The 27,847-nt window shown below is 40.5% G+C and overlaps 1 protein-coding gene across 1 annotated transcript in view; it reads right to left on the bottom strand.

The window, feature by feature from the left end:
* The window catches only part of LOC142217245 (uromodulin-like), a 32,146-nt gene continuing 4,299 nt past the window's right edge, over positions 1-27,847 (bottom strand). Inside the window, exons 3-18 of the mRNA XM_075285439.1 lie at positions 26,847-27,002; positions 25,899-26,137; positions 24,860-24,976; positions 23,093-23,270; positions 20,656-20,797; positions 19,940-19,950; positions 19,158-19,178; positions 17,022-17,831; positions 15,473-15,580; positions 12,743-12,951; positions 11,550-11,707; positions 9,634-9,873; positions 6,967-7,120; positions 2,986-3,070; positions 1,627-1,662; positions 1-113 (exon numbers count right to left, since the gene is read on the bottom strand). Coding sequence (XP_075141540.1) covers positions 1-113; positions 1,627-1,662; positions 2,986-3,070; positions 6,967-7,120; positions 9,634-9,873; positions 11,550-11,707; positions 12,743-12,951; positions 15,473-15,580; positions 17,022-17,831; positions 19,158-19,178; positions 19,940-19,950; positions 20,656-20,797; positions 23,093-23,270; positions 24,860-24,976; positions 25,899-26,137; positions 26,847-27,002 — 2,777 coding nt within the window. The remainder of the gene's footprint in view (positions 114-1,626; positions 1,663-2,985; positions 3,071-6,966; positions 7,121-9,633; positions 9,874-11,549; positions 11,708-12,742; positions 12,952-15,472; positions 15,581-17,021; positions 17,832-19,157; positions 19,179-19,939; positions 19,951-20,655; positions 20,798-23,092; positions 23,271-24,859; positions 24,977-25,898; positions 26,138-26,846; positions 27,003-27,847) is intronic.

Below are 27,847 nucleotides of genomic sequence, written 5' to 3'. Positions count from 1 at the left end.
TCAATTGGTATCATCTGGTGAAATGCTATCTTTGTCTTTCACCAAACATGACTTCTCACGTGGGCTTAGATTGCAGCCATCCCGATGTTGTCCCTGGGTTATTATGTCATCACCTATCCTAGCAACAAGATAAGGATATACAATGGAAATATCCTTTTAACAAAACCATTCCAATCATGCTTATACTACATATGTTCTAAAACTTTTGTCTTGTCTACTTCATACAAGTAGCAAACAATTTCATGTCAACTATCGTAAAAATGACAAAGATCAAAGCATTTTCTTGGTTTTATTTGAGCCATTGATTATCAGATAAGATGATTTATGGATATTAATTGAAATGTAATCATATTTAATATTGAATGGACAGGTAAGCAAAGAATAGATTACAACAATGCCTTCCTGTTCAAAGGTAAGTGAGAAACTTAGAAAGTAAAGAATAAGGTTCCGGAAAGAAATATAACAATGGTCGTCCAGCTCGCCGCCATGGAAAATGTGCCTAAAAAAGAGAATTTTATAAGGAACTGTTAAAGTTCTAAATTAGAATAACCTGTATGTATCTGTCTGCACAGAGTGTATCAATCACACGATTGGTATTGGGAGATATGTATATCACTGAACATTGTATTCTAACACAAATATTGAGAAAAAAACAGTAACGCTTGTGGGAATTTGAATGGTGTTTGTGCTGTGCAGTTTGTACCGCGGTTGACGGACTTGTTTCTGACGGAGTGACTTAGGAAAATAACGTCGCCATGTTGCTATATTTCTACATCATAGTTTTCTTGAGGTGTTCATGTCACAGTTTGAATGGTGGACATCTTCATGTCACAGAGTGCATTGTGCAGGGTGGCTATCAGTTCTCTTCATATGTTCACCTGACGAAGACTCTGGGACAGTGTCGAAACGCGTTGCCTTTATCTTTATACAGTCTTGTGGAATAAAATTTAAAACCATACCACTGGTCACTCCTCCATTAATTGCATCAGCAATGTTCAAGCATTGCCGTTTTTTTCTCTTTATTTGTGTTGCGTTTTACCACTGTCTATCCGGACAGGTGGTCACGGTGCGGAGCCGCAGCTTTTATTACTATACTAAGGGATTTGAGTCTCTTTGAGAACCTTCCCATTATGGACATTGCCAAGTCGCACAGGCGCCAAGGTGGTTTATTTTACTTTTTCTTTGAGTATTGTATTGTAAACACTGACCCAGATCTACTAATTGGGCTACACCGGGAATGTATCTAGGGCTTAGGCCCCACATTGCAGAAATGCCACTTTTTTATGGCAGATTTTGCGGTGGTTTTTGCGCCAAAGCCAGAGTTGGATTGAACAACAGGTAGAAAGTATAAGACGTCTTATATATTTCCCATTCTTTTTGTAGACATGCTGAATTTCTGCAACATGGGTCCTCAGCCTAACACTACTGCTTAACTTAGTGCATTTTAGGTGCACAATGGTTCAAATCATCTCCTGAACCACACGCTCGCCAGTGGGCGAAGCACAACAAGAATCTAGGGAGGCCAGGGAGAAAATGTCTTGGTCAATAAGATTTACTATAACTCTTGGCATATTTGAGTAAATGCGAAAATCTACCTAAATTTCCCCCAAAGTATAAAATGCTTACCTGTTCCACCTCTGGGTGTAGTAAAAGAGACATCAGCTGCAAATTGAAAGAAAATATAATTAGAGAATAACTGTCAATTCATCATGGACATCTAAGATCCCACTAGTTATGAGAACAAGTGGATCTCAATCAGAGGCGTAACATGAATCTCCTGCACCACAATTTAAAGTCTGTAATGGGTTTCCCACTTAGTATATGCGCCTATAGTTACACCAATGCTCTCATTAATGAGTGTAACTTCCCAGTCATCAGGCAATGCAACTGCCATGGTGGTCAAAAAGTAAGGAGCTCCCCACCTCAGAAGCAACTTGTGATGACTATAAATGATGGAAGAGGAGCAGTAGCACTGAATGGGACATTGCATCAGGACACGTTTTGCCATGGACTTGAATACAGTAGTCATTTGTTGTACATCAGTTGGGTGCCTTTTCCCTTTGCTACAGGATATTTACTGACATTATTCCTGTGCTGTGACATTGATGCATTATCATTAATTTATATAAAATAATCATAAATTTGTGATCCTTTGCTATCCATACAAATTACTATTCAGATCACATATAGAATATTTTATACAATTTTGGGCATCTGCGTCTAAGAACCTGCTGTAACTGAGCTAAGAAGCGTGCAGAACAGGGTGACCAAGGTAAATATGGGAATGGGGCATCGTACAAGAATTGCTGCAAATGGCTACCGATGTTCTAGAGATTAGAAGAAGATACAAAAGAAAAATCACAATTTAATATTAAGGCTAAAGCCCCACATTGAGGAAACGCAGCTATTTTTATTGCAGATTTTGTTGTGGTTTTTTGAGCCAAAGTCAGGAGTAGATTAGACAAAAAGTAGAACTGTAAGAGCTTCCTATATATTTCCCATTCTTGACTTTGGCTCAAAAAAAGAACGCAACAAAAGAAGGTGCTTTTCAGCAACGTGGGGGCCCCAGCCTAAAAAATTGTTTGTTTGTTGCTGTCACTTTGACATTACTAAGGCTGTCATGGCGCTAAAGATTTTGAAAGGGTTTGGATACAGTTCAGACTGACAGTTCATTCAATCAAATCAATCCTGTAACAAATGGGAAATCGCTCATCTCTAGACATCAGTTTTCATTTTATACATGGCATTGTGCATTACCTATGTGCATCAGGGAAACCCAATGGGAAAAAAGAAATCAATATATTAATATAAACTTTTTCTATAGAGCCCCATGATTATTTATTATCACTATCCTGGGAGAATCTTCTATAATCTCTAGTATATTTATATGGATGTAGTTAGCAGATTGACTATTGATGATGTCCAATATCTAGTAACTATCACTTAAATAAAAAAATATGCAAAATATTATTAAAATATACAAACCTTGTCTATATATGGGACCTATGTTCAATCCAACATCAGTTGATACACTGCCCGTGGTGCTCAAAGACCTTGCTCCAGTGCAGGTCTAAAAGTAAAAAGATGCAAATGTAAAAGATGCAGAGATCAATCATTTTTACCTCTTCTGCTAAAAATAAGAGAAACTAAAGAGATTGAAGGGGTAGTAAACATATATATATGTAAATGCATACATACATATAATACATATGTAGTGTCCCACTAGGAGCAGTACAAAAAATTACCATTTAGTCTTTGACAAATATGTTCATACTGTTGCTCGTTAGAGATGAGCAAGTAGTACTCGATCGAGTAGGTATTCGATCAAATACTACGGTATTCGAAATACTCGTACTCGGTCGAGTACCACTCGCTGTTCGAATGTAAAAGTTTGATGCAGTACCAGCATTGATTGGCCGAATGCTATACAGTCGGCCAATCAACGCTGGTTCTTCTCCTACCTTTAGAAGTCTTCTCCGTGCAGCTTCCCCGCGGCGTCTTCCGGCTCTTCATTCACTCTGCCAGGCATCGGGCCTGGGCAGAGCTGACTGCGCATGTCCACTTCTAGTGCAGGCATGCGTAGTCAGCTCTGCCCAGGCCCGATGACTGGCAGAGTGAATGAACAGCCGGAAGACGCCGTGGGGACGCTGAGCAGGGAGAAGACTGCTCGGAGGATCCAGCCCGACCCTCACTCGTGGACTTGGTAAGTATAATTTGTTCGAACATTGCCTACCCCTGAAACGAGCATTTCCCCCCATAGACTATAATGGGGTTCGAAACCCATTCGAACAGTCGAACAGTGTGCGGCTGTTCGAATCGGATTTCGAAGCCCGAACATTTTAGTGTCCGCTCATCTCTATTGCTCATATGTAATATGTATCTGTGCCTTTAACAGACTAAACAACTGCAAAATGAATGCTGAGTGACAGCATGGCCAAGACCGAGGAAGTTTTGGAATAGGGAAGATTCAGTGAGTCTTCTCTTCCTCTCTGGGTAAAGATTCGGCCTAAGTTCCGGGTCTTCCCGAAAGCCTTTTATTGTTTTTTCTATGTTGTTTTTATTTTTCTGTGCTTAAATCTTGTGTTGCACTGTGTGCTTTTCTGTTCACAGGGCGTGTGTTCGCCCGGTAGCTTGTAATTGTCTTTTCTTTTCTCATTGTAAAAATTATCAATAAAACTTTGAGTTACAAAAAAAAAAAAAAAGATTCGGCCTAAGAATTAGTACCAAATGCCATCCTAAATTTGCCTTTCATTGTATTCATTGTTTTGGCAGAGATTGGAGCAGGATTCTGACAAAATTTGCATCTTGCCGCAGATTTTGTGCTTGATTCAACTTCAGAACTTGCGTTGCGATCCCTCCACTGATTATCCCCATTCATGTGAGACTGATCAACAAGTAAAAGCCTCAGAGAAAAGTCAGAGGGTCAGAAAGTAGAAAGGAAATTGAACATATCCTAAGAATGAGCAAGCTGAGAGACTGAGCTAGGGGCCTGTGCTAGACTGGAGGAAAACTATATAGAACAGTGTTGTGTCATTCTGCTGCCAGAAGATGGGAATTATCCCTGCTCAACCCGTGGACAAGAGGAGTGTGTATCTGATCAGGATATAAATGTTATATGGGCCTCATAGCTATGATCCTTTTTGTGGTCTCAGGACATACAAGACATCCTTGAGCATCTAAACCCCACAGTTAGGAACTTGTAGAAAGTTATGGACTTTGTGAGAGAGTATAGCACACTAGTTACAGTGGAAGACTGCCCCAGCCAGGGAAACGCAAAGTGTTGACCATCAACAGGTTAGCCCCACCTTGTAGTGGAAGCTCCATAAGAATTGTACCTACATATATTGGATGCTGTTTCAGTTTGTTCTGCTTGAAATAAAGTTGTGAGTTCACTGTTCTACATATGTCTTGCCTCCTGAGTCTTATTTCTGCATGACCATCATGGGTACTCTATCCTTTATCAGGCTCAGGAAGTCTTACAACTACTAGGACATGCCCTAGAGGAAACCATTATATTCACCATAAAGTACCCTGCATGGCCCTTTAGCACTGCATTAACTTGGGAGGAAAGCTAGAGAATTAGGTTGAGATTCTAGCTACCATGGCCTTTGCAAATATTACAGCTCCCACCCTCCCTCAACGTGTTGTTGCACATAAAATGTATTAAATGGCCATGTAAAACTATACACTCACCGGCCACTTTATTAGGTACACCTGTCCAACTGCTCGTTAACATTTAATTTCTAATCAGCCAATCACATGGCGGCAACTCAGTGCATTTAGGCATGTAGACATGGTCAAGACAATCTCCTGCAGTTCAAACCGAGCATCAGTATGGGGAAGAAAGGTGATTTGAGTGCCTTTGAACGTGGCATGGTTGTTAGTGCCAGAAGGGCTGATCTGAGTATTTCAGAAACTGCTGATCTACTGGGATTTTCACGCACAACCATCTCTAGGGTTTACAGAGAATGGTCCGAAAAAGAAAAAACATCTAGTGAGCGGCAGTTCTGTGGGCGGAAATGCGTTGTTGATGCCAGAGGTCAGAGGAGAATGGCCAGACTGGTTCGAGCTGATAGAAAGGCAACAGTGACTCAAATAGCCACCCGTTACAACCAAGGTAGCCAGAAGAGCATCTCTGAACGCACAGTACATCGAACTTTGAGGCAGATGGGCTACAGCAGCAGAAGACCACACCGGGTGCCACTCCTTTCAGCTAAGAACAGGAAACTGAGGCTACAATTTGCACAAGCTCATCGAAATTGGACAATTGAAGATTGGAAAAACGTTGGCTGGTCTGATGAGTCTCGATTTCTGCTGCGACATTCGGATGATAGGGTCAGAATTTGGCGTCAACAACATGAAAGCATGGATCCATCCTGCCTTCTATCAACGGTTCAGGCTGGTGGTGGTGGTGTCATGGTGTGGGGAATATTTTCTTGGCACTCTTTGGGCCCCTTCGTACCAATTGAGCATCGTTGCAACGCCAAAGCCTAACTGAGTATTGTTGCTGACCATGTCCACCCCTTTATGACCACAATGTACCCAACATCTGATGGCTACTTTCAGCAGGATAATGCGCCATGTCATAAAGCTGGAATCATCTCAGACTGGTTTCTTGAACATGACAATGAGTTCACTGTACTCCAATGGCCTCCACAGTCACCAGATCTCAATCCAATAGAGCATCTTTGGGATGTGGTGGAACGGGAGATTTGCATCATGGATGTGCAGCCGACAAATCTGCGGCAACTGTGTGATGCCATCATGTCAATATGGACCAAAATCTCTGAGGAATGCATCCAGCACCTTGTTGAATCTATGCCACGAAGAATTGAGGCAGTTCTGAAGGCAAAAGGGGGTCCAACCCGTTACTAGCATGGTGTACCTAATAAAGTGGCCGGTGAGTGTATATGACAATGCAGAAGCTGCTCATGCTCAGTGAATCCCTGTTCTGGTTTACATGGGAAGGTGCTGAGCTGGGAACTTTTCTCCAAAATATCCATATATCCTGAGGGTCAGTTCACAATGAGGAATTTGCCTCAGATTTGGGGGCAGATTTCACCCCCGTATCCAGAGCATATTCCCCCCGAATCTGCCTTCCATTGTTTTCAAAGGGAGGCAGAGATCACAGCAGGACGCTTCTTTTTCCATGCAGTGGATTCCACCGGCAAGGTCCATTCATGGGCCTAATCAGGAGTGGGATGCTACGACGGAATGCTGTTAGACTGCATCGGCATCCCGTCGCAGCTAGCCTGCGTGAAAATGCCGGCAACGGAAAATCAAGAAGAATTTCCTCTTCATTTTTCCGCCGTGTGAACAGACCCTTATAGTGCACTCTGGATTTCAGCAAAGCAGATAGAATTGAATTGGAAGAAATGAAAGACTGCAGTGCAGAGCACCTATCCACCTAGATCCTAATGATCTTCAGTGGCCCAAGGATGAGGATTTTCAACAATCATAACTTACAGGTATGCATGTCGTAGTACAAATATGAATATCACAGTGCAGATACACAACATCGGAATCTTTTATGTATCCAAATAGCTGAACAGAAAATCGGCCACTCTCAGATACTCCATTTTCTATCACTTTAATGCTAGAGTCTTGCATGACGGGGCAGCTGAAAAAAAGAAGAAAACCCACCTGGAGTCACTCAGGTATCAATAATCAGACATGAATCTATGAGGTACAAGTGAGGTTGGACTGATCCACCAGGATACCAGAGGATATTCTGGAGATCCGAGTCTCAGATAGAATGGGTCCCAAAGGTTCAGAAGAAAACAATAACATTTTTAGTTAACTTTGGAACCTATTAATAACTAGGGTTTATTACTTGGATGATTCAAAAATAACCTTTTAGATCTTATTAATGATCATACTCATTCCCAAGGTGCAGGCGCCATTCACAGACCTCTGTGCAGAAGACCTGGCCACTTATTTCCATGACAAAATTGATAAGATCTGTGAGGAAATAACTGCCCAATCCTCAAGTAGCACTGATCCCCTCACCTACCCCACTTCAGACAGGTCATTCTTCTCTTTTGAACATGTTACAGAAGAGGAAGTCTCTCAGCTATTTTCTTCTTCTTGTCCTACAACCTGCAGTAGTGATTCTTTCCCCTCATACCTTTTCCAGTCTCTGTCGCCTGCTGTCATGACTTACCTTAGTAAAATATTTAACCTCTTTCTCTCTTATGTAATTTTCCATCCTCTTTCAAACATGCTGTCATAACCCCGCTATTGAAGAATCCTCCCTTGACCTGTCTTGTGCTGCTAACTATTGCCCTGTCTCTAACCTCCCTTTTACCTCCAAAATCCTGGAACACTTGGTCTATTCTCATTTGCTCCGCCATCTCTCTGCTAACTCTCTTCTTCACCCATTACAATCTGACTTCCGCACTCTGCACTCAAGTGAAAAGATCCTCACAAAAGTCTTCAATGATCTCCTGACAGCTAAATCTAATTGTGACTTCTCTCTTCTTATTCTTCTGGATCTCTCATCAGCATTTGACACCATTGACCATCAACTCCTCCTCACTATGTTCCGCTATGTCGGCCTCACGAACAATGTGCTCTCCTGGTTCTCCTCTTATCTCTCATTACGGGCTCTGTCTCTTCCCCTCACCATGGGGGTTCCTCAGGGCTCGGTCATAGGCCCCTACTCTTCTCTTTCTACACAGTCCCCATTGGGCAACCATTACCAGATTTGGCTTCCTGTACCATCTTTATGCTGATGACATCCGATTATATACATCATCCCGTGACATCATCCATGCAGTAATACAGAACTTCCGTGACTGTCTGTCTACTGTCTTAAATATCATGTCTTTGTTCTATCTGAAACTGAATCTCTCAATGACCGAACTACTGTTGTTTCAACCATCTAATAGATCTGTCTCTGATATATCCATTGCAGTCTCTGGTCTGCCAATAACTCCAAGGCAGTATGCCCACTGTCTTGGGGTTATTTTTGACTCAGACCTTTCTTTCACCCCCCATAGCCAATCACTCTCACGCTCATGTCATCACCATCTCAAAAACATCTCAAGAATCTGCCCTTTCCCTACCACAGTCACATTAAAGACACTTATTGTTGCCCTGATTCATTCTCGCCTTGACTACTGTAACTCCTTACTAATCGGTGTTCCCCTTACTAAGCTCTCCCTGCTACAATATATTTTGAATGCAGTGGCCAGGCTCATCTATCAGGCGAGACGCTACAGCGATGCTTCTGGTTTGTGCCAGTCACTACATTGGCTGCCTGTTCAATATAGAATACAATATAAACTTATCACCCTCATCCACAAGGCTCTCCATAATGCTGAACCTCCCTATATTTCCTCCCTCATCTCTGTCTATCCTCCGACCTGTGCTCTCCGTTCACTCAATGACCTAAGACTAACATCCCCTATTATCAGAACCTCCCAGTCCCGTATCCAAGACTTCTTCCGAGTTGCACCACTTCTCTGGAATGCTCTACCATGGAAAATCAGATTAACTCCTAATTTTTACAGCTTGAACCACAAACTAGACACATCTTTTCAGACAGGCCTATCACAATTCCTAATGTAAACCCTTCTGCATTTAGAATCCCTAAATCTAACCCTCCTCTGTTCACGCTTCCGCATTACCCCACTGGAAATGATGTTGTATCAGACTGTAACTTTATATGTCCGGGCATCATCTGCACCTTAAAGAACACTGACTGGTGACAGGTCATACAGCTTTATATATGTCTAATGAAAGTAACCTCCATCACAAAAATGTCTGGACCACTGTATAAGCAATGCTACCTCCGTTGCCACCCCTACTACCTCCTCTATCCCGTAGATTGTAAGCTCTTGCGAGCAGGGCCCTCAGTCCCATTGTGGGAATTGACTATTTCTCTGTAATGTATCTTTTTTGTCTGTACTTGAACCCTACAATTTGTACAGTGCTGCGGAATATGTTGGCGCTATATAAATAAAATATATTATATTATAGATAATGTCCTTTATGAACAATGACAACTATAATGTTTATGATATACAATAGGGTTCTTATTACATACCCTCTGGTTGGGCCACAACAGAATATAAGAAACTGCAGCAAAGCAATGTCCTCCAGCATACAGTATTTTCCTGAGATACATACCTGTTCTTAATGATGTCATATCTTGTAGTAGAGTTTATTGAGGGCACAGCATAGCAATTTGTCATCTGTACGGCATATTGAGAAATGTCTCCTATTTTTAGTAGAATTCCAATAAACAGATTTGTTGTGGATGCCAGTATAACCTGAGATCCCTCATAGGGTTTTGTGTAGCTGGAGTCTTTATAAAGAGCCATAGTCACTTCTAGCCTCCCCGAGCCTTCCATGTCCACAGTACCTGAGCTGTAATTATAAGAAAAGAAATTATTATGACACTGCAAAGTTTTGTAGAAATTTTTATAACTATTGCCCCAAAATAGTATTGTAGCATGCTTATCTTTACTGTAGCCGGTAGGCATAAGGACCCCACAGCCCAGCCAGAAAAGAGTGTGCACCTTCGATGGACTATAACAGGAGGTGTTAGTGAGCAGTTACTGATAGATGGCTGAACTACTGGTGTGGCGATAGAGATATATTAGGCCACTTATTGCTAATTTTTACTTGGTCACCCTGGAAGATGTATGTGTGCACGAAAAGGTGTGAAGCCTGAGAAACAGAGTTGTAGTAAGGGAAAAGCTGCAAAGTGGGGAGGGCTACTGGAGGTCATTGTTCATCAGGAAGGATGGAGTCTTAAGTGGTTTGTCCAAATGAAGAGATGACAAAACCTGAAGGCTAGGAGATATGTGGCAGGTCCTGAGGAGAAGCCATGCAGAGGGTCATGTTGTGCGTTTTAGAGTCTCTACATGAGAATGGGATGACTGCTTTGCGATTAGTGGACAGCTATACAGGGGTCCAAGTAGATCAGGTGGGCCTCAACAGCAGCTTTCTATTGTCTATAACATTGCAGGAATATACCTAAGCTAATGAGCTTCATAGCCAGCAATTACTGGTGGGTTGTTAGACAGACATAAGGGGGAGATACCGGGAAAACAGGGGGTCCATAACTGTTCTTGCAGGGGGCCTTCTATTGTCCAACCTTGTGTTTTTACAGAACAAGGCCTATTGAACTATTACTATTATGTGTGTTTTTTGAAGAGCATTCACTTGAATCACTAACTCAACTAATGCATGTATTGGGGGGAGATGAGTAGATAGATAGATAGATAGATAGATAGATAGATAGATAGATAGATAGATTAATAGATAGATTATACAGTCTCACAAACACAAACACTTTATTTATCCATGTACATGAATCAAAGTGGTGATGACAGAGCCAAAAAAACCTTTGCCCCTTTCTTCTTGTGACCTGTGTGGGTTTCAGGTAAAACATCCACCAATTCTAACGTTATAGTATATCCTAGTAGTGTAACACGGGAATAGACATTTATCGATTTAAAATATTCTTCATCTTCTGTCACAGATCTGTATACTATGTATCATCCCTCTTGTGTGATATGATTTAATAAGAATAGTGCTTACAATGGAAGGGATATGATGTTATACAAAATATTCATAGTACATGAATTACTTAAAAACCAAAAGGAAAAACCGCTATATCTGACTGCATGTATATATGAAATGACTGCAACGGACAACCCCAGACTGTAAGGGCCAACAACAGATAAAATAGAAAAAATTATCGTCCGGCAATCAAATACATAAAATGTAACTTTTACTTCATTGATATAAAAAACATTAACATGTTTCAGGAGCAAGAAAAAAGAGGAACAGCTTACGCGTTTCAGGACATGGTGTTGAGTCCCTTAGTCATAGCATAACCAGCATAACCAGCATAGTCCCCCAAGGTGGGACTATTAAAGGATTATCTTATCTTATAACCAGCATAACCAGCTGTTCCTCTTTTTTTCTTGCTCCTGAAACATGTTTATGTTTTTTATATCAATGAAGTAAAAGTTACATTTTAGGTATTTGATTGCCGGACGATAATTTTTTCTATTTTGTCATGAATTACTTACCCTTTTAATGGGTTCAGGGCTGTTTCGAGAGACAGCTGCATGTCTAGTGGATATACACAAGAATACCTAATACTGAGGACATTTTCTCCAGCAAGTGAAGCAGCTGCGTCCATGGATAGGAAAATAGTGTTTTTGTAGATAACATGTGTGCCATTGTTCTGTACAAAGAAAGCAATAGTTGTGTTAGTTTTCTTTCTTCCTTGGGGTTTGTGGGGTACCAATAGAAATTATTTTTGGATTGACTGTGAATTTACACACCCCAATACCATCATCATAACTATGTAGATCTCCAATGCAGATCCTTATTCTCCCAATTGAGTCTCTCTCATATATTTACATATACTTTTATATTCTCAATGTACTTGGATTATTATAGTAGATGTGTAGACACCAAGACTTTCCATTGTGGGTGGATAGATGTATGGTGATGTTAAGCAGTGTCTAAAAGAATTATTTTTTATTGACCATGCTATCCTCCCTATGGGTCCATATGACAAATTGTTTTATCTTAGACGTACAGATGTACTAAAGCTCAACTTGACACATACTTGGGAATTTATTAAGACTAGATTTTCCTATGCCAGTCTTAATAAAGTACCTGACTGTCACGAGGCAAGCCTGAATTGTTAAGACAACTCTTACTAAATCAGGTGCACTTCCCTGCACCAGAAAGGAAATCTCCATCCGCGAGGAACGGACTTAGATTTCCTATGTAACTGATGTGAGTTTTCTGATGTGATAATGAATTTCCCTCACCACTGCACTCCCCACTTTCACAAAAAATGGTAAATTAAAATGGCATAGAGTGAGGACGTAGTGCAAGAAAGTTCCATACGCCAAAGACGCACCACATTAACACCTATCGACACCAGAAAACTAGCATAGATGGGCTAATAACGTGATAATGGTTTAAGTTAAACTTTGATTTAACTTGAGATGAGAGATTAGCTGCTTTTTGAGATGTGATGACAAAAATGATATACTATCACAAAATGAAATATTATGTATCTTATATGTGTCTACTCAGAGGCTGTTTCGTGTATTTCGCTAGCACATTGCATATTGCATTGAAATGGTTTCATGACAAATTGGAAGTCCTTAACCAAACTAGATCTAACTTAAGAGTCGACACATATGGACATATGTATATGTCAGCATAGCTAAAATTCAATGTTTCATTCATCTCTACGTACCTCCAGATCATTTCCACAGACTCCTCTTTTCAAGATAGATACTACAGAAATGATGTTAGTTGTGTTGAAATCAGAAAATCCTACGCAGGTATTGTCTATAAGATGAATGTTTTTAGTGTCCAGATTGAATTTTTGTAAATCACATTTCTGGAAGGAAGCTTTTATTTCCTGAGAACCACAAGAAAGCACTGGACGGATGTCTTCTAAGGCTGCAAAAGAGGATGATACATTCTTAGTAATGATAATGTCAATAACTGGACTTCTTTGAAAGAACTTCTATTGGACACTCGGGTTTAGTTAGGATATTATAGAAACATTACGGTAACATACAGCAGTAACCCAACTATTCACTTTGAAATACATGATGATAAAGTAATATTAGCCATGGAAGGTTTTCATTTGTTTAGCACCATTAATCCTTAGGAGATGCAAACCTTTTTCATTCTTGTGCTTTCTTAAGGGTTAAAAGGGTTTTCCAAGCAAACAATTTTCTTTTTCTTAAAAGGCTTGTTAGTGCTATTAATGGGTTAAAAGTGCACCCATATACTTTTAGCAGTGTTTTGAGTGACTTCTGGGCATCTGTGGGAGCTCCTGGCATCTTCTGCATTTGTTTAATGGTGTTAGCTTCCTGCTATATAACTTCCTGTGATCCTTCCACACTACCTCCCTATCAATGCTCCCCCATCAGCTCCCTAGCTAAGCTAAACTAAGCTATCCTACCCACTGCTAGCCTTTCTCAACTAAATAACTGTTTTAACAATCCTAAATAATAGAAGCTTGTAGGGAGTGACCTACTAATGTTAAGATTTTCTTGTCTTGTACCCTGTGATTAGAGGGAGTCTATCCAATCAGCCACATGCATTGTATGGGACATTATTCTGAGCACCATATTAACTGTAGCTGATCCAAGACTTGCAACATTTTCTTTAAAGGGGCTCTATCACTGGGAAAAGTCATTTTTAACTAAGCACATCCTTGCATAGCCTTTAGAAAGTCTATTTCACAAGTAACTTTTGTATGTAAATTGCCTCAGTAATTTTTGAATGAGCCTGTTTTTATTCATACGTTAATTAGGCTGCAGCGGGCACAGGAAGTTCTCAGCGAGCTGTCCTCTCTTCTCTCTCTCTGCTGTGTGCTGTGTATGAGAGCAGAGAGATGAGTCATCATCATCAGCCTGTGCTGTACACTCAAGAGAGAGACCGTGCTCGCTGACACTTCCGTGTGCTTGCTGGAGCCTAATTAGCATGTGGGTAAAAATGGGCTCATTCAAAAATTACTGAGGCGATTTACATACAAAAAGTATGTGTGGAATAGCCTTTCTAAAGGCTATGCAAGGATGTGATTAGTTACAAATGACTTTTCCAAATGATAGAGCCCCTTTAAAAATAGCCATTTTTTATAAATATAGAAAATGTGATCAAGTGCAATAGGTATCCCAGAGCCTACAATAGCTTTGTTTTCAGTTTATTGTATTTGGCACTGCTACGGAGGTATATTGTGTAGTATATTAGGTGCTGTCCTGTCATATTTGGTGCTGTTAAGGTATGTTATGCATTCAGTATGGTGGTACTTGGTTGACTTCTTTTGGTGGTAATATTTGTGCTGAATGGTGGTATTTGTTCAGTGGATAAGTCCTGGTATTACTATGCAATGGCTGGTGAGGCCTAAATGTAGGTAATATAACAGATAATAGATAGAAATACTAGTTTCATACGTTTACAGTGTTACATACAGTAGCTAGCTCCATACAATGAAGTAGAAGTCCCACAAACATATCTTATTTTATGGTCTGTGAGAAAGGCTTATGATGTAAATAGTAGTGAATGTAAGCTTGTTAATGGTGGATGTATTTGTGACTTTTCCACTCTTTCGGGTCCTCAGCTGTGCAATGTCAAAAGTCTCCAACAGACAGCTTCTCAAGTGTAGACAGGACCCATAGGAATGAATGGACAATCTGACTTCCTCTCCATAATAAGAAGCTGTGTCGGTTAAGTCTTATTGTTGGTCACATGACTCAGACCAGAAAGATTACCTTCAGTACAATTTACGTCATGTGCCTTTCTAATGGGCCAAAGAATAACACATTTCGTTGGACTTTTTATTTTAATGCCAAGAATACAAAACCAAATGAACCACAGAAGATTTGATTATTTGTGTACTGTCTACCACAAGTGACCAGTAATATAACTTAAAGGGGTGTAGAAGGTGCAGTCACACCTGGACTCTAGAGCCTTAGGGGGCCCACAAGTTATCTCTTCCCAATATAAAGAGACCACTACCATAAATAACACATTATGATTTGGGGGCTTAGTACAGATATTACATTGGGGCCTGTGCAGTATAACACATATTATTATATATTATGCACAGGAGTGAACCATGGCTTTCTGCCGCCTGAAGCAGACGTCAGAAAGCCGCCCCCCCTCCCCCCCACGGGGCCGAGCGGAGCGAGCGTCTTTAGCAGGCAGAGAGCAGGCACGGAGAGGACCTGCTCTTTGCCTGAGCGTGAGGGGCGGCCGCTGGAGCAGCGCTGCTCCAGCGGCCTCCCCAATCCACCTCTCAGTGACGGTGACCCTAAGCCAGTCCAGGACAGCATGTCCTGGACTGGCTTAGGTCAGCAAAAATGCTGCCCTCCCCGTGGCCCTAGCATAGCGCCGCCTGAAGCGGTCGCTTGAGGACGCCTCATGGGAGGTGCGGCGCTGATTATCCATACAGTTTATTGGAGCATACCTGTAACTGTAGAGCTATCACTTCTGCAGTAGCAGTCGTAACGTCCACCAACTACTTTGCATTCTTCATCATCGGCACATGAACAAGAATCAGTGATGGTACCTGGATCTGAAAAAAGTAGTGAAAATAATTTGGTGGAAACTGTCAGCAAGATGTTCATTTACTGTTGACATATCTTATGGCGGCATTATTTTATTCTAATAATGTTTACAGAATCATCCAAATAATTTGTTTAAGACAGATACTGATGTGGCAATATACCCGTGGCCCATTCATGGCTGGACATCATTACACTAAAGAGAGAGTGGCACAAAAAAGAAAATTCCTTCAATAGCAAAACTTGTTGATCAATGGCTTAAATGGAGACAATCAAGAAAATGGAGCTGAACTAGAATACCAGAACATCCCATGACAAAAGGCTGCTGTGTCTAGATGAATCCATTTTATTTCTGAACTCTTTTTCAGTCCTAGTCCTGTTCACACAGAGTTACACAACACTACCAATGTGGTTATTAATGGTTGTCGGAGGAAATTTATGGTATAATGAATGCGCTTGGGCACACAAATCATCAAGATTGGCTATTGGCAATTGTCAACTAATGCCAAACCAGATCTACTCAATGGAAGACAAGGCCAGGGATAATGAAGGTATCATGCAGGCTGCACACAGGAACATAAGCTACACAGGGTCTGGCATTGTCCTCTTGAAAAAATGGTACCTGGGACACTTTTGGGAAATGCCTCTACCACTGGTTCAGAGATCAAGTCAATGTAATGTTGAGCTGTTAGTGTACTTGAAATGAAAACCAGAAGATTTCTGATACTGTACAATATGCAACCCCAGAACATAATCCCGGTACTAGGACCGATGTCGCTTTCCCTTGCGAAGACATCTTCAAGATGTTGCCCTCATGGGCTCCAGATCAATCTCTCATTATCACTGCATCTGAGACCAAATCAGGACTTATTGTTGAAGAGTATAGACAGCCCATGTGACTACTGTTGCCAAATCACAGGCCTCAGAGGCGACCCCCAGCACATGAAGTCACCAGGAGAACGCCAGACACTGCTAAGAGGCCCAAAAGAGGCGGGCCTCCACCTATTATACTCTGGGGTCTAAAGAGACCCCATAGTATATGATGTTACCACTATGCATGTCACATTGGCCATTTTATTTAGTCTGAAACAAATCCCGAATTATTTGGTTTTGTTAAAAACTGAACAATTTGGATTATACGGGTTGAACCCAGTTCAGAATGGAGCAGTTCACCATCTCTAGTATCTACACATTTTTTTTGAACTACAAAAATAATGTGCTATTACACGACATCTGTTAAAATGTAATACAATGTCGAGCTGAGACCTCCTGGGCAGTAGTTTCTATTGCAAGTAGCTCTGGCTAACAGTGAGTGGGTCATGAGCATAGAACATATGGTTAAGACAATACCTTGACGTTAATTCACATAAGACAGAAATTCCCCTTGTTAGATATTTAATCACTTTCCCAAGTACATTGTAGACTACATTTTCTCTTAGTTTTCATTCTTACCTGTGCAATAACCAGCATAGTAGACAGGGGTCCGACTGAATTTGTATATGTAAAATCCTCCAGGACAAGTCTTCATCATCACATATGATGTCCACTGACAGCAATTACCAGCATCAGAAATACAAATTGTATCATTCACAATTCCATCTGAAGGTTTTGGATGTGATCCGCTCAACCACATGGGGCATCTGGTGTAACAACTACCTACAGAGGGACAAAACTCTGCCAGCTGGGTGCCACCACTGCCCGTAAAACGATACCATCCATTTAGGTAATAGTCAGAACGTCCATAATAGTCGTAATAATAATAATGGTAATCATGATATGACGTGCTCCTGGTGGGCTCATTTAGGGTGGTGTAGTTGAAGCATGGATCAGAGCAGATATGGGACCCAGGGATCTTTACACATTCTCTACCAAACCCACAAACATCATTTTTACACTCATCTATCTCACATGTATATCCATCTCCATAATATCCTTCTGGACAATAGCATGAATAGGATCCATAGTTATTGACACATTCTGCTTGTGGGTCACAATTGCTCAGCTTGGGTTCCAAACATTCATCTATATCCACACAAGTTTTATTTTCCCATGTGAAGCCAGAGAAACAGACACAGTTGTATGAGCCATAAGTGTTGATACAATAACCAACATGATTGCACGGATCTGGCCATACATAAGTGTCACATTCATTAATATCATAACATGAGAATCCATTGCCACTGAAGCCTTCTCCACAGACACAGATGTAGTCAACTAAATCCTTTTTACAAATGGAGTTCCTGTCACATGCTGAGCAAAATGCTGTAAAGAAAAAAAAACATATATATGCTATTTAGAAAGTTGATGTTATGTTGAATTTAATGTATATTCCAGAACAAATTGGTAGTTAATTATTCAATTATTTTATTTAACCTTTTAATGTTACTACCTGCTTTGGGCATTAAGGCTCCAGAAACTTTCTGCCTGTTTACATAACTGCAGTTCATTGCGTCTAATAAATTTTCCCATTGACAGAATTTTTTTTTACTTGTAGTTGCAGTTTTAGATGGCACGACTGTTCAAAAATTTGGCAAATGTAGTCTGGAGATGTCTTAAAGAGGACCTTTGACTACCTCCACCAATTCAAGTTCTAAGCATCTGTCAATAGGCTCTACTCCACTGATTCCAGCACAGTTGAAATTTGCTCTCAAGCCCCCACTGTTCCCGAGTAACAAGCACAGATAGATTTGGGTCATGATGTGCTATTTAAGTTCTGTAATGTCAGAAGGGCGGTGTCAGGCAGGGGGTGTGATTCAGAGCTCCAATCAGAGGCAGCCAGTGTCAGAGCTCAGAATCACACCCCTTGTCTGTTCCTGTCACTGCCCTCCTGACAGTACAGAGTCTAAATAGCATATCAGGCACAAAAAAATAGCTCAGGAATGGTGTGGGCTCGAGAAAAAATTCTAACTGAGCCAAAATCAGTGAAGAAAAACCTATTAACCTAGTAAGTGATGTGAACAAGTGAGTTTGTTGGAGGTGGTGAAAGGTCTTCTTTAACTACTTCTATGGAAGATTGTTGTGGTCATGCTCTGTGACCTCTGCTAGGTTCCACGTGCAAGAAGGAGGAGGAAAAAGTGAGCTGTGACCATCACTTATTTTGTATGGTAAATCTTTACCTTCCACCAGTTTTAAAACAGCACTATTACAATTTATTGTATTCCTGTCTGTGATCATAATAACTGTCACTGCTAACATGGGTAAAGAAAAGTGTCTAAAAATACAAATGTGCTTATTGTCATGGGAAGCACCCACCAGTTCCTCAGAAGTCCTGTATAATGGCCACCAGCAAAGACTACTCTATGGATACTATTCTTTGGTAGTCTGACATACTCTCCCTGCTCTTGGATGAATCACCCTGTTAAAAATGGATGTCCACCTCATGGTCACCTTTTATGACACAGAAGTTCTGTTCATGCTTATTGCTGATGTATTGTACCTTCACCACTTCTCTTCCTTTACAGGACAAAACAGCTAGAATATTAGAACTCCTTGGACATAATACCACTACCAACTAGGGGGACACGAGCTGGAGAGGAAATCTAATTTTAGGATGGCATATCTTATAAATGCAAGATCACGTATACTTACAAGAACCATTGGACACGTCACCTTTGAAAGAAGAAATTAAAAAAACAATGTCAAAATTACGTGAAATACCAAAAATAACATGAATGAAAAAGACCTCCATTTAAAGACTCATAATTGAACATGACCAGTGGATGAATAGAGCGATGGATGGATAGATAGATAGATAGATAGATAGATAGATAGATAGATAGAAGGATAGATAGATAGATAGATAGATAGATAGAAGGATAGATAGCTAGATAGATAGAAGGATAGATAGATAGATAGATAGATAGATAGATAGATAGATAGATAGAAGGAAAGATAGATAGATAGATAGATAGATAGATAGATAGATAGATAGATAGATAGATAGATGGATGGATGGATGGATGGATGGATGGATGGATGGATGGATGGATGGATGGATGGATAGATAGATAGATAGATAGATAGATAGATAGATAGATAGAAGGATAGATAGATAGATAGATAGATAGATAGATAGATAGATAGATAGATAGATAGATAGATAGATAGACAGATTTAAAATGTTATGGGTTTTTTGTTAGCAATTTGTTTAGATAGATACTATACATAGAAAATAATTGACAGATAGATTAAAAAAAAAAAAAAAAAGGCCAGTGTAGACAAAGGAAATAAAAGGTGAAGAAAATAAGTGGACATTTATTAGCCCATGTACATTGTTTTAGTATGATCCAGATTTTTCACTCTCGATTTGAGAAATGTCTGGATTGGACTGAAATGTTGCACATGGGTTAATGTTCATTTATTTCCTCAGCCTATACTGGAGCTCTGGCTTACTTTTTTTTTTTTTTATTGTAGTGACCAAGCGGCTGTTGGTCTTAGGACGTGCACCCTCACCATTTCTTTGAACTAATGCTGCTTTTTCTGTGTTTTCTAGGTATATATTGTAGATGAATAAATTGAAACTTTATTAAGTTCTAGTTTTACTTACCCAATGCACCATTTTCTAAAAAACAAAGCAAAGAAAAATAAAGTAAAATAATTAAACAAACAAACAAGAACAGACAGATCATTATAAAATATCATTACAGGTACCATGCAGGTGGGGGCAGCTCTGACCACTACTGGTGTTTAACGCTTCATATTTAAGGTAAGTTCACAAGGCGGAAACCTTTTCTACCGTGTGGCTTTTTTGCACAGCTAGCCGCAACAGGATCCTGCTCCTGATTAGGCCCGAATGAATGGAGCTAAGCAGGAGAGTGTCTCGAGCCATGGACGCCACGCCTGACTCAGCCATGGAATCCACGTGAAGATAGTGCATGTTGCATTTTTTTCCACTAGCTGAAAAAAATCGCTAACAGAAAAAAAACTGCGAGTGACTCCCATTGAAATGAACTGGGAGGCATTTTTGCACGTGAATTTTAAGGCGGATTCCGCCTCTAAATTCGCCTGCAAAAAACTCCATGGGTACATACCCTAAAAATACTATATAAATTACATTCTTGATCTCTATAATCTATATGCTATATACTTACCTCTATATCCTTCAATACGTAAGGAATAAGAATCTGATGCATAGACAACAAATGACCAAATTCCAGGCCTGGGAGAGTTCAGGTAATATACATGGCCCCAAGGCTCTGAGAAAAAGGTTTCGAGATTTCCTACAGCACCTGAAAAAAAAAATTGGGAGATATTGTACTTTTAATATCTAGTATATAGTAGGTTTAAATACAGTCTAGGAATCACTATTAAGAGCTGTAAAGATGATAGTATTTAGGAGAATATTACAGGCCACTTCATTCTAGCAACTAATAGGAATCTTTGCTCATAGACCTTCCACCACCAGTGAAAATATAATATATATATATATATATATATATATACACTCACCGGCCACTTTATTAGGTACACCTGTCCAACTGCTCGTTAACACTTAATTTCTAATCAGCCAATCACATGGCGGCAACTCAGTGCATTTAGGCATGTAGACATGGTCAAGACAATCTCCTGCAGTTCAAACCAAGCATCAGTATGGGGAAGAAAGGTGATTTGAGCGCCTTTGAACGTGGCATGGTTGTTGGTGCCAGAAGGGCTGGTCTGAGTATTTCAGAAACTGCTGATCTACTGGGATTTTCACGCACAACCATCTCTAGGGTTTACAGAGAATGGTCCGAAAAAGAAAAAAACATCCAGTGAGCGGCAGTTCTGTGGGCGGAAATGCGTTGTTGATGCCAGAGGTCAGAGGAGAATGGCCAGACTGGTTCGAGCTGATAGAAAGGCAACAGTGACTCAAATAGCCACCCGTTACAACCAAGGTAGCCAGAAGAGCATCTCTGAACGCCGCACAGTACGTCGAACTTTGAGACAGATGGGCTACAGCAGCAGAAGACCACATCGGGTGCCACTCCTTTCAGCTAAGAACAGGAAACTGAGGCTACAATTTTCACAAGCTCATCGAAATTGGACAATTGAAGATTGGAAAAATGTTGCCTGGTCTGATGAGTCTCGATTTCTGCTGCGACATTCGGATGGTAGGGTCAGAATTTGGCGTCAACAACATGAAAGCATGGATCCATCCTGCCTTGTATCAACGGTTCAGGCTGGTGGTGGTGGTGTCATGGTGTGGGGAATATTTTCTTGGCACTCTTTGGGCCCCTTGGTACCAATTGAGCATCGTTGCAACGCCAAAGCCTACCTGAGTATTGTTGCTGACCATGTCCATCCCTTTATGACCACAATGTACCCAACATCTGATGGCTACTTTCAGCAGGATAATGCGCCATGTCATAAAGCTGGAATCATCTCAGACTGGTTTCTTGAACATGACAATGAGTTCACTGTACTCCAATGGCCTCCACAGTCACCAGATCTCAATCCAATAGAGCATCTTTGGGATGTGGTGGAACGGGAGATTTGCATCATGGATGTGCAGCCGACAAATCTGCGGCAACTGTGTGATGCCATCATGTCAATATGGACCAAAATCTCTGAGGAATGCTTCCAGCACCTTGTTGAATCTATGCCACGAAGAATTGAGGCAGTTCTGAAGGCAAAAGGGGGTCCAACCCGTTACTAGCATGGTGTACCTAATAAAGTGGCCGGTGAGTGTATATATATATATATATATAAATTTCTCCATCACATATCAAGCTACACAATGTTTTTGTCCATTATGCAACCAACGGGGAACCATTACTATTCAGAGGTTGCTGCGGCTGTGATACTACGGCCACAAGAAATCTAAAAGGTTTGGATACCTTGTAACTGTCGAGTTGGGGTTTGTATGAAACGGAACAAATGGAGATTCGTCTCAGGTAGGCTGGCCATGGCATTATACTTAGGGGTATCTATAATAACTGAACAGTTTTCTGTCACCCGAACCCAAAGAGTCACCAGAATCAAAAGGATGTTTTCCCTTGCAAACTGGTTGTCTTCGTTGCTATGACATAGCTGTTTCTTTTATATGCAAATGAGTTATGTAGGGTAACTAGGGCAGGGGGGGGGGGAACCTTGGCTCTCCAGCTGTTGCAAAACTACAACTCGCAGCATGCATACTTGCTCTGATGGTCTTGGACCTGCCATGCAAGTGAATGGATCAAGTTGGGAGTTGTAGTTTACAGCAGCTGGAGAGCCAAGGTTTACTACCCCTGAACTAGGGTATTACCTCTTAGCTTTCTGGAGCAATGGCATAATTTCATTGCTCCAAATAACTCATTTGTATATAGACAAAAAGGTTACATCTTGTCAATGACAACAGTGATTCACAAGTGGTGATATGTTAATAAATGTATGGATTTCCTTTGTAATGATGCCCCTATAGTGAGATAAGAATCCCATAAGAACTCTAGGAGTAAGCAATACAAAAGGCTTGACATTGTTTTTGGAGGACGCAATTTTTGAATTACAATTACAATTTTTGAATTACAATAACTACAGAATAATAATAAATGAATATATGTTCTTACCAGACGGGGTATACAGAGTCACTGAATAGATTGACCCTGATACTGATATGATGAGTGATGTAAGATTTGATGGCACTAAGAAACTATCATTGTAATAATACATGTTATTATCCACGGAAAAAAGGCGAGTCGTGCTGTTAACTGGAATTTTCAGAAAGAAGTTGAGCAGGTCTGCTATCTGTTAAGTATAATGAAGATAATTAGAAAATGTAAAATTCCAGGGCCCTGAATACCAAATAGCAGGGGCCCCTGCCTACCATGTGTATCATCTACAAAATTAGTGTCAATACTGTGAGCAGCCATTTTCTTGTGGCCAGTGGGCATGCACAGTCTTCTTTGTCCTAGGCTCGAGGTCTAGAAGTTTGAAGCCAACTCCCGGAAGAAGACGCGTGAAGACCCCGTTCCTGAAGAGGATCGAGGCGGCGCTGGAGAGTTCTCTCACAGCACTGGGGACGCCCCCAGTACTGTTTGAGCTCTGGGGCCCATCCCAGTGCTGCGAGAGAACTCATTTGCATACCGGGATTTTAACTGAACAGTCTGGCGGAGAAGAAATATAAAGGTAGGAGAAGAATAGCCTTTCTTAAAGCTATTCTATCGTGTCAACGAGAAAAAAAAAGATTTTTAATGGTAGAATCCCTTTAATAAGAGACTGGAACTTCTTGACAATTGAAACAAATCTTGTATCAGTGGGAGAATGGATAAATATTGGCCAGTCTTAATAAACTGCATCCTAGGAGAAAGATTTGCTAATAAAAGTGTGGCAGAGATCTGGCATAATTTGCACCAAAAAATTGTGTTGTATCACACTTTTTATGTGTTTTAGACACGTAACATTGAGGACTTATTGGAGGGGGCCATGCCTTGTCAAAACGGGACTTTTGCTAAAATCATAAAATGACATCCAACAATTGTGCCAAAATTTCATGCTTTATTGGTGTAAACTAAGACGATTAATAGGTTGTATAAAATTAGAGGAGACAGTCTGAAGATATGTCATATTTATCATCTTATCAACCAACATTAGGCACTGTGATAAATCTGTCTAGTCTAGACTTAGGGCGGGTTCACACCTGTGCCCGAACTCCGTATGCAGTTTCCGTTTTCTGCCGGCAGAAGACGGAAACCTGCTTTCACTTCCCGCCGGTGAGCGCCCGTGAGCGTTTTGTGCTCTCCACGGCAACACCATTTTTTTAAAAAATCGGACACAAAGTCCTTCATATCCGACTTTGTGTCCAGTTAAAAAAAAATGCTTTCGCCCACAAACCGCTCACCGGTGCTCACGGCTGGACACTTTTCAAACCCATAAAAATGAATGGGTTTGAATAATGCCTGCCAATTTCCGTCTCCTGCCCAGTTTCTCGGGCAGGAAACGGAAATCTGTGTAACGGATATATACTGTGTTCTGGATTGCTGAATCACAGTGCTTAGTTGGGCAACTATGCCTTGTTACAGTATCTACCTAGTTACTATCTATAAGAGAAGAGCATAATGCTGATATGGTTGCATGTGTGTTGTGACACTGAAGTGATGCCCCATAATAATGAAAGATGGCACAGAGGGCAGATTTGTAGTGTCAAGAAGATGTGAAAATGGAAAAAATAAAATCTTAATATATTACTTCTTTAAAGGAGAACGCTCGACCACCATCTTACAGACCTCAAGGTGTTTTTTGACAACCTGTTTGTGTGTTGTAAATGGGAAAAAACTACCATATGCTACAATTTATTCCAATGAAATAATGTATTTTTTTACTATTTTGGTACTTACTTTAGAACTTGGTGAAAAATTTTGAAAAACAAAGCCATAACTGCGGGCAGCAATTTCTTTATAAACTTGGAAGTCATAATCATATATACTTCCACAAGGATTGGCAAAAATAAAGACCTGTAAAAAGACAACAAAATACACGTGATATAAAGAATAAAGAAATCCATTACTTTATTCACTTGGTGAATAGGCCTTGTGGCTGGTCGAGTAATTGGAAGACTAACCCACTGGAAGTCCCTTTTCGATAACAGTGTATAAGAGTGTAATATTCGTGCTTCTCTTACATAGAAAAAGTGGCATTTCAACCAGTGTGTGAATCAGCAGGTCAGTCTGCCGATCACATGACCAGACAGAGGACTGATTGGTGGCTGAATAAAGGATGTGAAGGATGTGCTGGGTAAGTGACCTCATTGTTCATTGCACAGCAGTATGTTCTGCACTAAAGGACTGAAGATTAAGAAATATCTCTGGAGAGGTGAAGCTCCTGGTCCCCAATGCAAAACATATACCTTATGCTATGTATAGTACTAGTATCTTATTATATTGTGGAGAGAACTTTGGGCCCCCTGAGGCTCTGGGGCCCAAAAATTGTTGCTATCTCTGAACCCCCTATTGCTTCACAGGACAGGTCTTTTAAGATTTGTGCAACAGACCCTGTTCACATAGGTATGGGAAATGAAGGATCATCTAACCTTCTGGATTATCAAATGACATTAAACAAATTTTACTGCACTGACTCTATTAAGGGGCTGTTCACATGCCAGAATTTGGAGAGGAATGTGAAGTGGTCTTCTTCAAATTCTGGTCATGTGTGACCTGGAGCATTGTGCTTATCTTATCTTAGCAACCTAAAAAAGCAGAAGCGCCCATCACTGCCTCCCATTGTATTCAATTCTGCACAGAATTTGTAGGAGGAAATTCCTCTGTGTGAGTGCCTGTGGAATCTTACAGTAAGAATGAAATATTTTTGTCCAGTGGTGGTGTCATAAACTATGGTACAATAAGTAAGAAATTCTTACATCACTTCTGTATATCTTACCTTAACTTTCAAAGAATCTAATAGAGATAATATCCTGCTGACTACATATGTGTTACCACTGTCCTTGGCAGATGCATCTGTTACTAATACAACAAATGAACCAAGTGGGCTGACTTCCAGGGCTCTCAGTAATCCTGCCATTGCGTATTCTGGGCAATCGCCCCCATCATAGGTATATAGATAATAAACAGCATTGAAAAACTCTGTCGGTGAGCAGGTAACATGGAGGGGCCCAACGCCTGGGAAAAAAATTGTAATGTGGATTTATGTCCAGACAGAAGAAAATGGATTTAACCCTATCACTGCTATATATTAGGGGCAGACGATAACCACCTTCACAACAATAAGAACCTCCCAATAAGAACTCTCCATATCTCTGCTTCCTTGACACCAGTGAGAGGCAAAGTATGGGGGAAGTGATATTGGGGCTTTAATTACTATTATTAACCCTCTTAATTGATGGAAAAATCAGAATGTTATGGCTGTTTGAAAGTGGAGAGAAAAAACCAAAACTGATCATGTTCTCAATGGGCTAATAGCTCAAGGATGTGGCCAGTTTTTCTTTTCAGATTTGTTTTTTAGTCCCCTCCTTTCAAGCTATAACTTTTACTATTTTCCATCGATACAGCAATATGATGAGGCCTCAATTTTTGCAGGGCAGGTTTATATTTTGATGGTACCATCTCCTTATACTGCTTTGAGATACTGTGAAAATTTTTGGGAGTGGAATGTGGAAAAAAACATAATTCTGCCATTGTTGTTTTAGGTTTTGTTTTCCTATATTTGGTTTTCCACACAGGAATGACATTCATGCGATGTAGTAAGTGTATATACAGTGGGAGTATAGTCTTGTGCATATGCTAAACATGCAACCCAAACAGTGTGAACTTTACTCTCCATGCAACAAAAATCATATAAAATGTAAGGTGTTAAATAAAAATGTCTTACTTGGATCATTAAACTCCATCAATGTGTATTGTCGTGTCGCATTAGCAGATGAGAAATCCAAACGTGTGGCAAGAAACCTGACGATGTCTTGAAACTCATATAGATAGGAAGACATAGAGCCAGTTGTGTCCACGACCAAAGTAAGTGATGGGAAAACTAGAAATACAGAGTTAAGAACTTTATTTGACCATAACATGAGAAATAAGATCTAAAAGTAACATTGAGGCAATAGAATATTGGGGGACAACTGAATATTGACCCAACAACATATACGTAAAGAGGTCCCACTCATGACCAATCTTTTCACCGTCACGCCATTAGCCATAAACTTCAATTATACTTGTAAGAATGAGGTACACTTTACTGTGGATGTTCGAGACCATAGTAATGGATACTGGTGACCCATCCACAGAGTAGTGGTGTTGCAATACAGTGTATCTTATCAGAGGAAATGCTTCTGACCTATTCATTTACGAAAAGTGAATCACCTGTTATTCTCTAAACATTGTTACCTTTAGCTTATAAGTAAGAGGGCCAAAGGGCCTACTAATGACCCAAACTTTCACAATCAGGCCCATAAAACCATAAACTTCATAGTACACATGTTAAGAATGAGGTGACAGGTTTGTTACACAGTGCAATAACAACAATGAGGCGGATATACTGAGCTAAATATGTAAATATGCCTCCTGTGACCGTGTGCTCCAAAATTTCAGTTCCAAAGTAAACCAGTTAGTGGATGGAATAAAGGAATCAGGATTGTGGAATTGTTAGTCCCACCTAACCTATTTTTCCACAGCCCGACTCTTAGGGTGCATTCACACGGAGTAAAGTGGCGCTGATTCTGCCACGATAACTCGCGGCGGAATCAGTGCTGATAAAAAGACTCCCATTGAGTTCAATGGGTTTCGTCTTCCACGCGGAACACATTGAAATTAATGGGAGGCTTTTTATCAGCGCTGATTCTGCCATGAGTTATCGTGGCAGAATCAGCGCCACTT

The sequence above is a fragment of the Leptodactylus fuscus genome, chromosome 8, assembly GCF_031893055.1.
Source record: "Leptodactylus fuscus isolate aLepFus1 chromosome 8, aLepFus1.hap2, whole genome shotgun sequence".
Lineage (NCBI taxonomy): Eukaryota > Metazoa > Chordata > Amphibia > Anura > Leptodactylidae > Leptodactylus > Leptodactylus fuscus.
The sequence above is the reverse complement of the archived record's forward strand: the minus strand, read 5'-3'. Positions and strand labels throughout refer to the sequence as shown.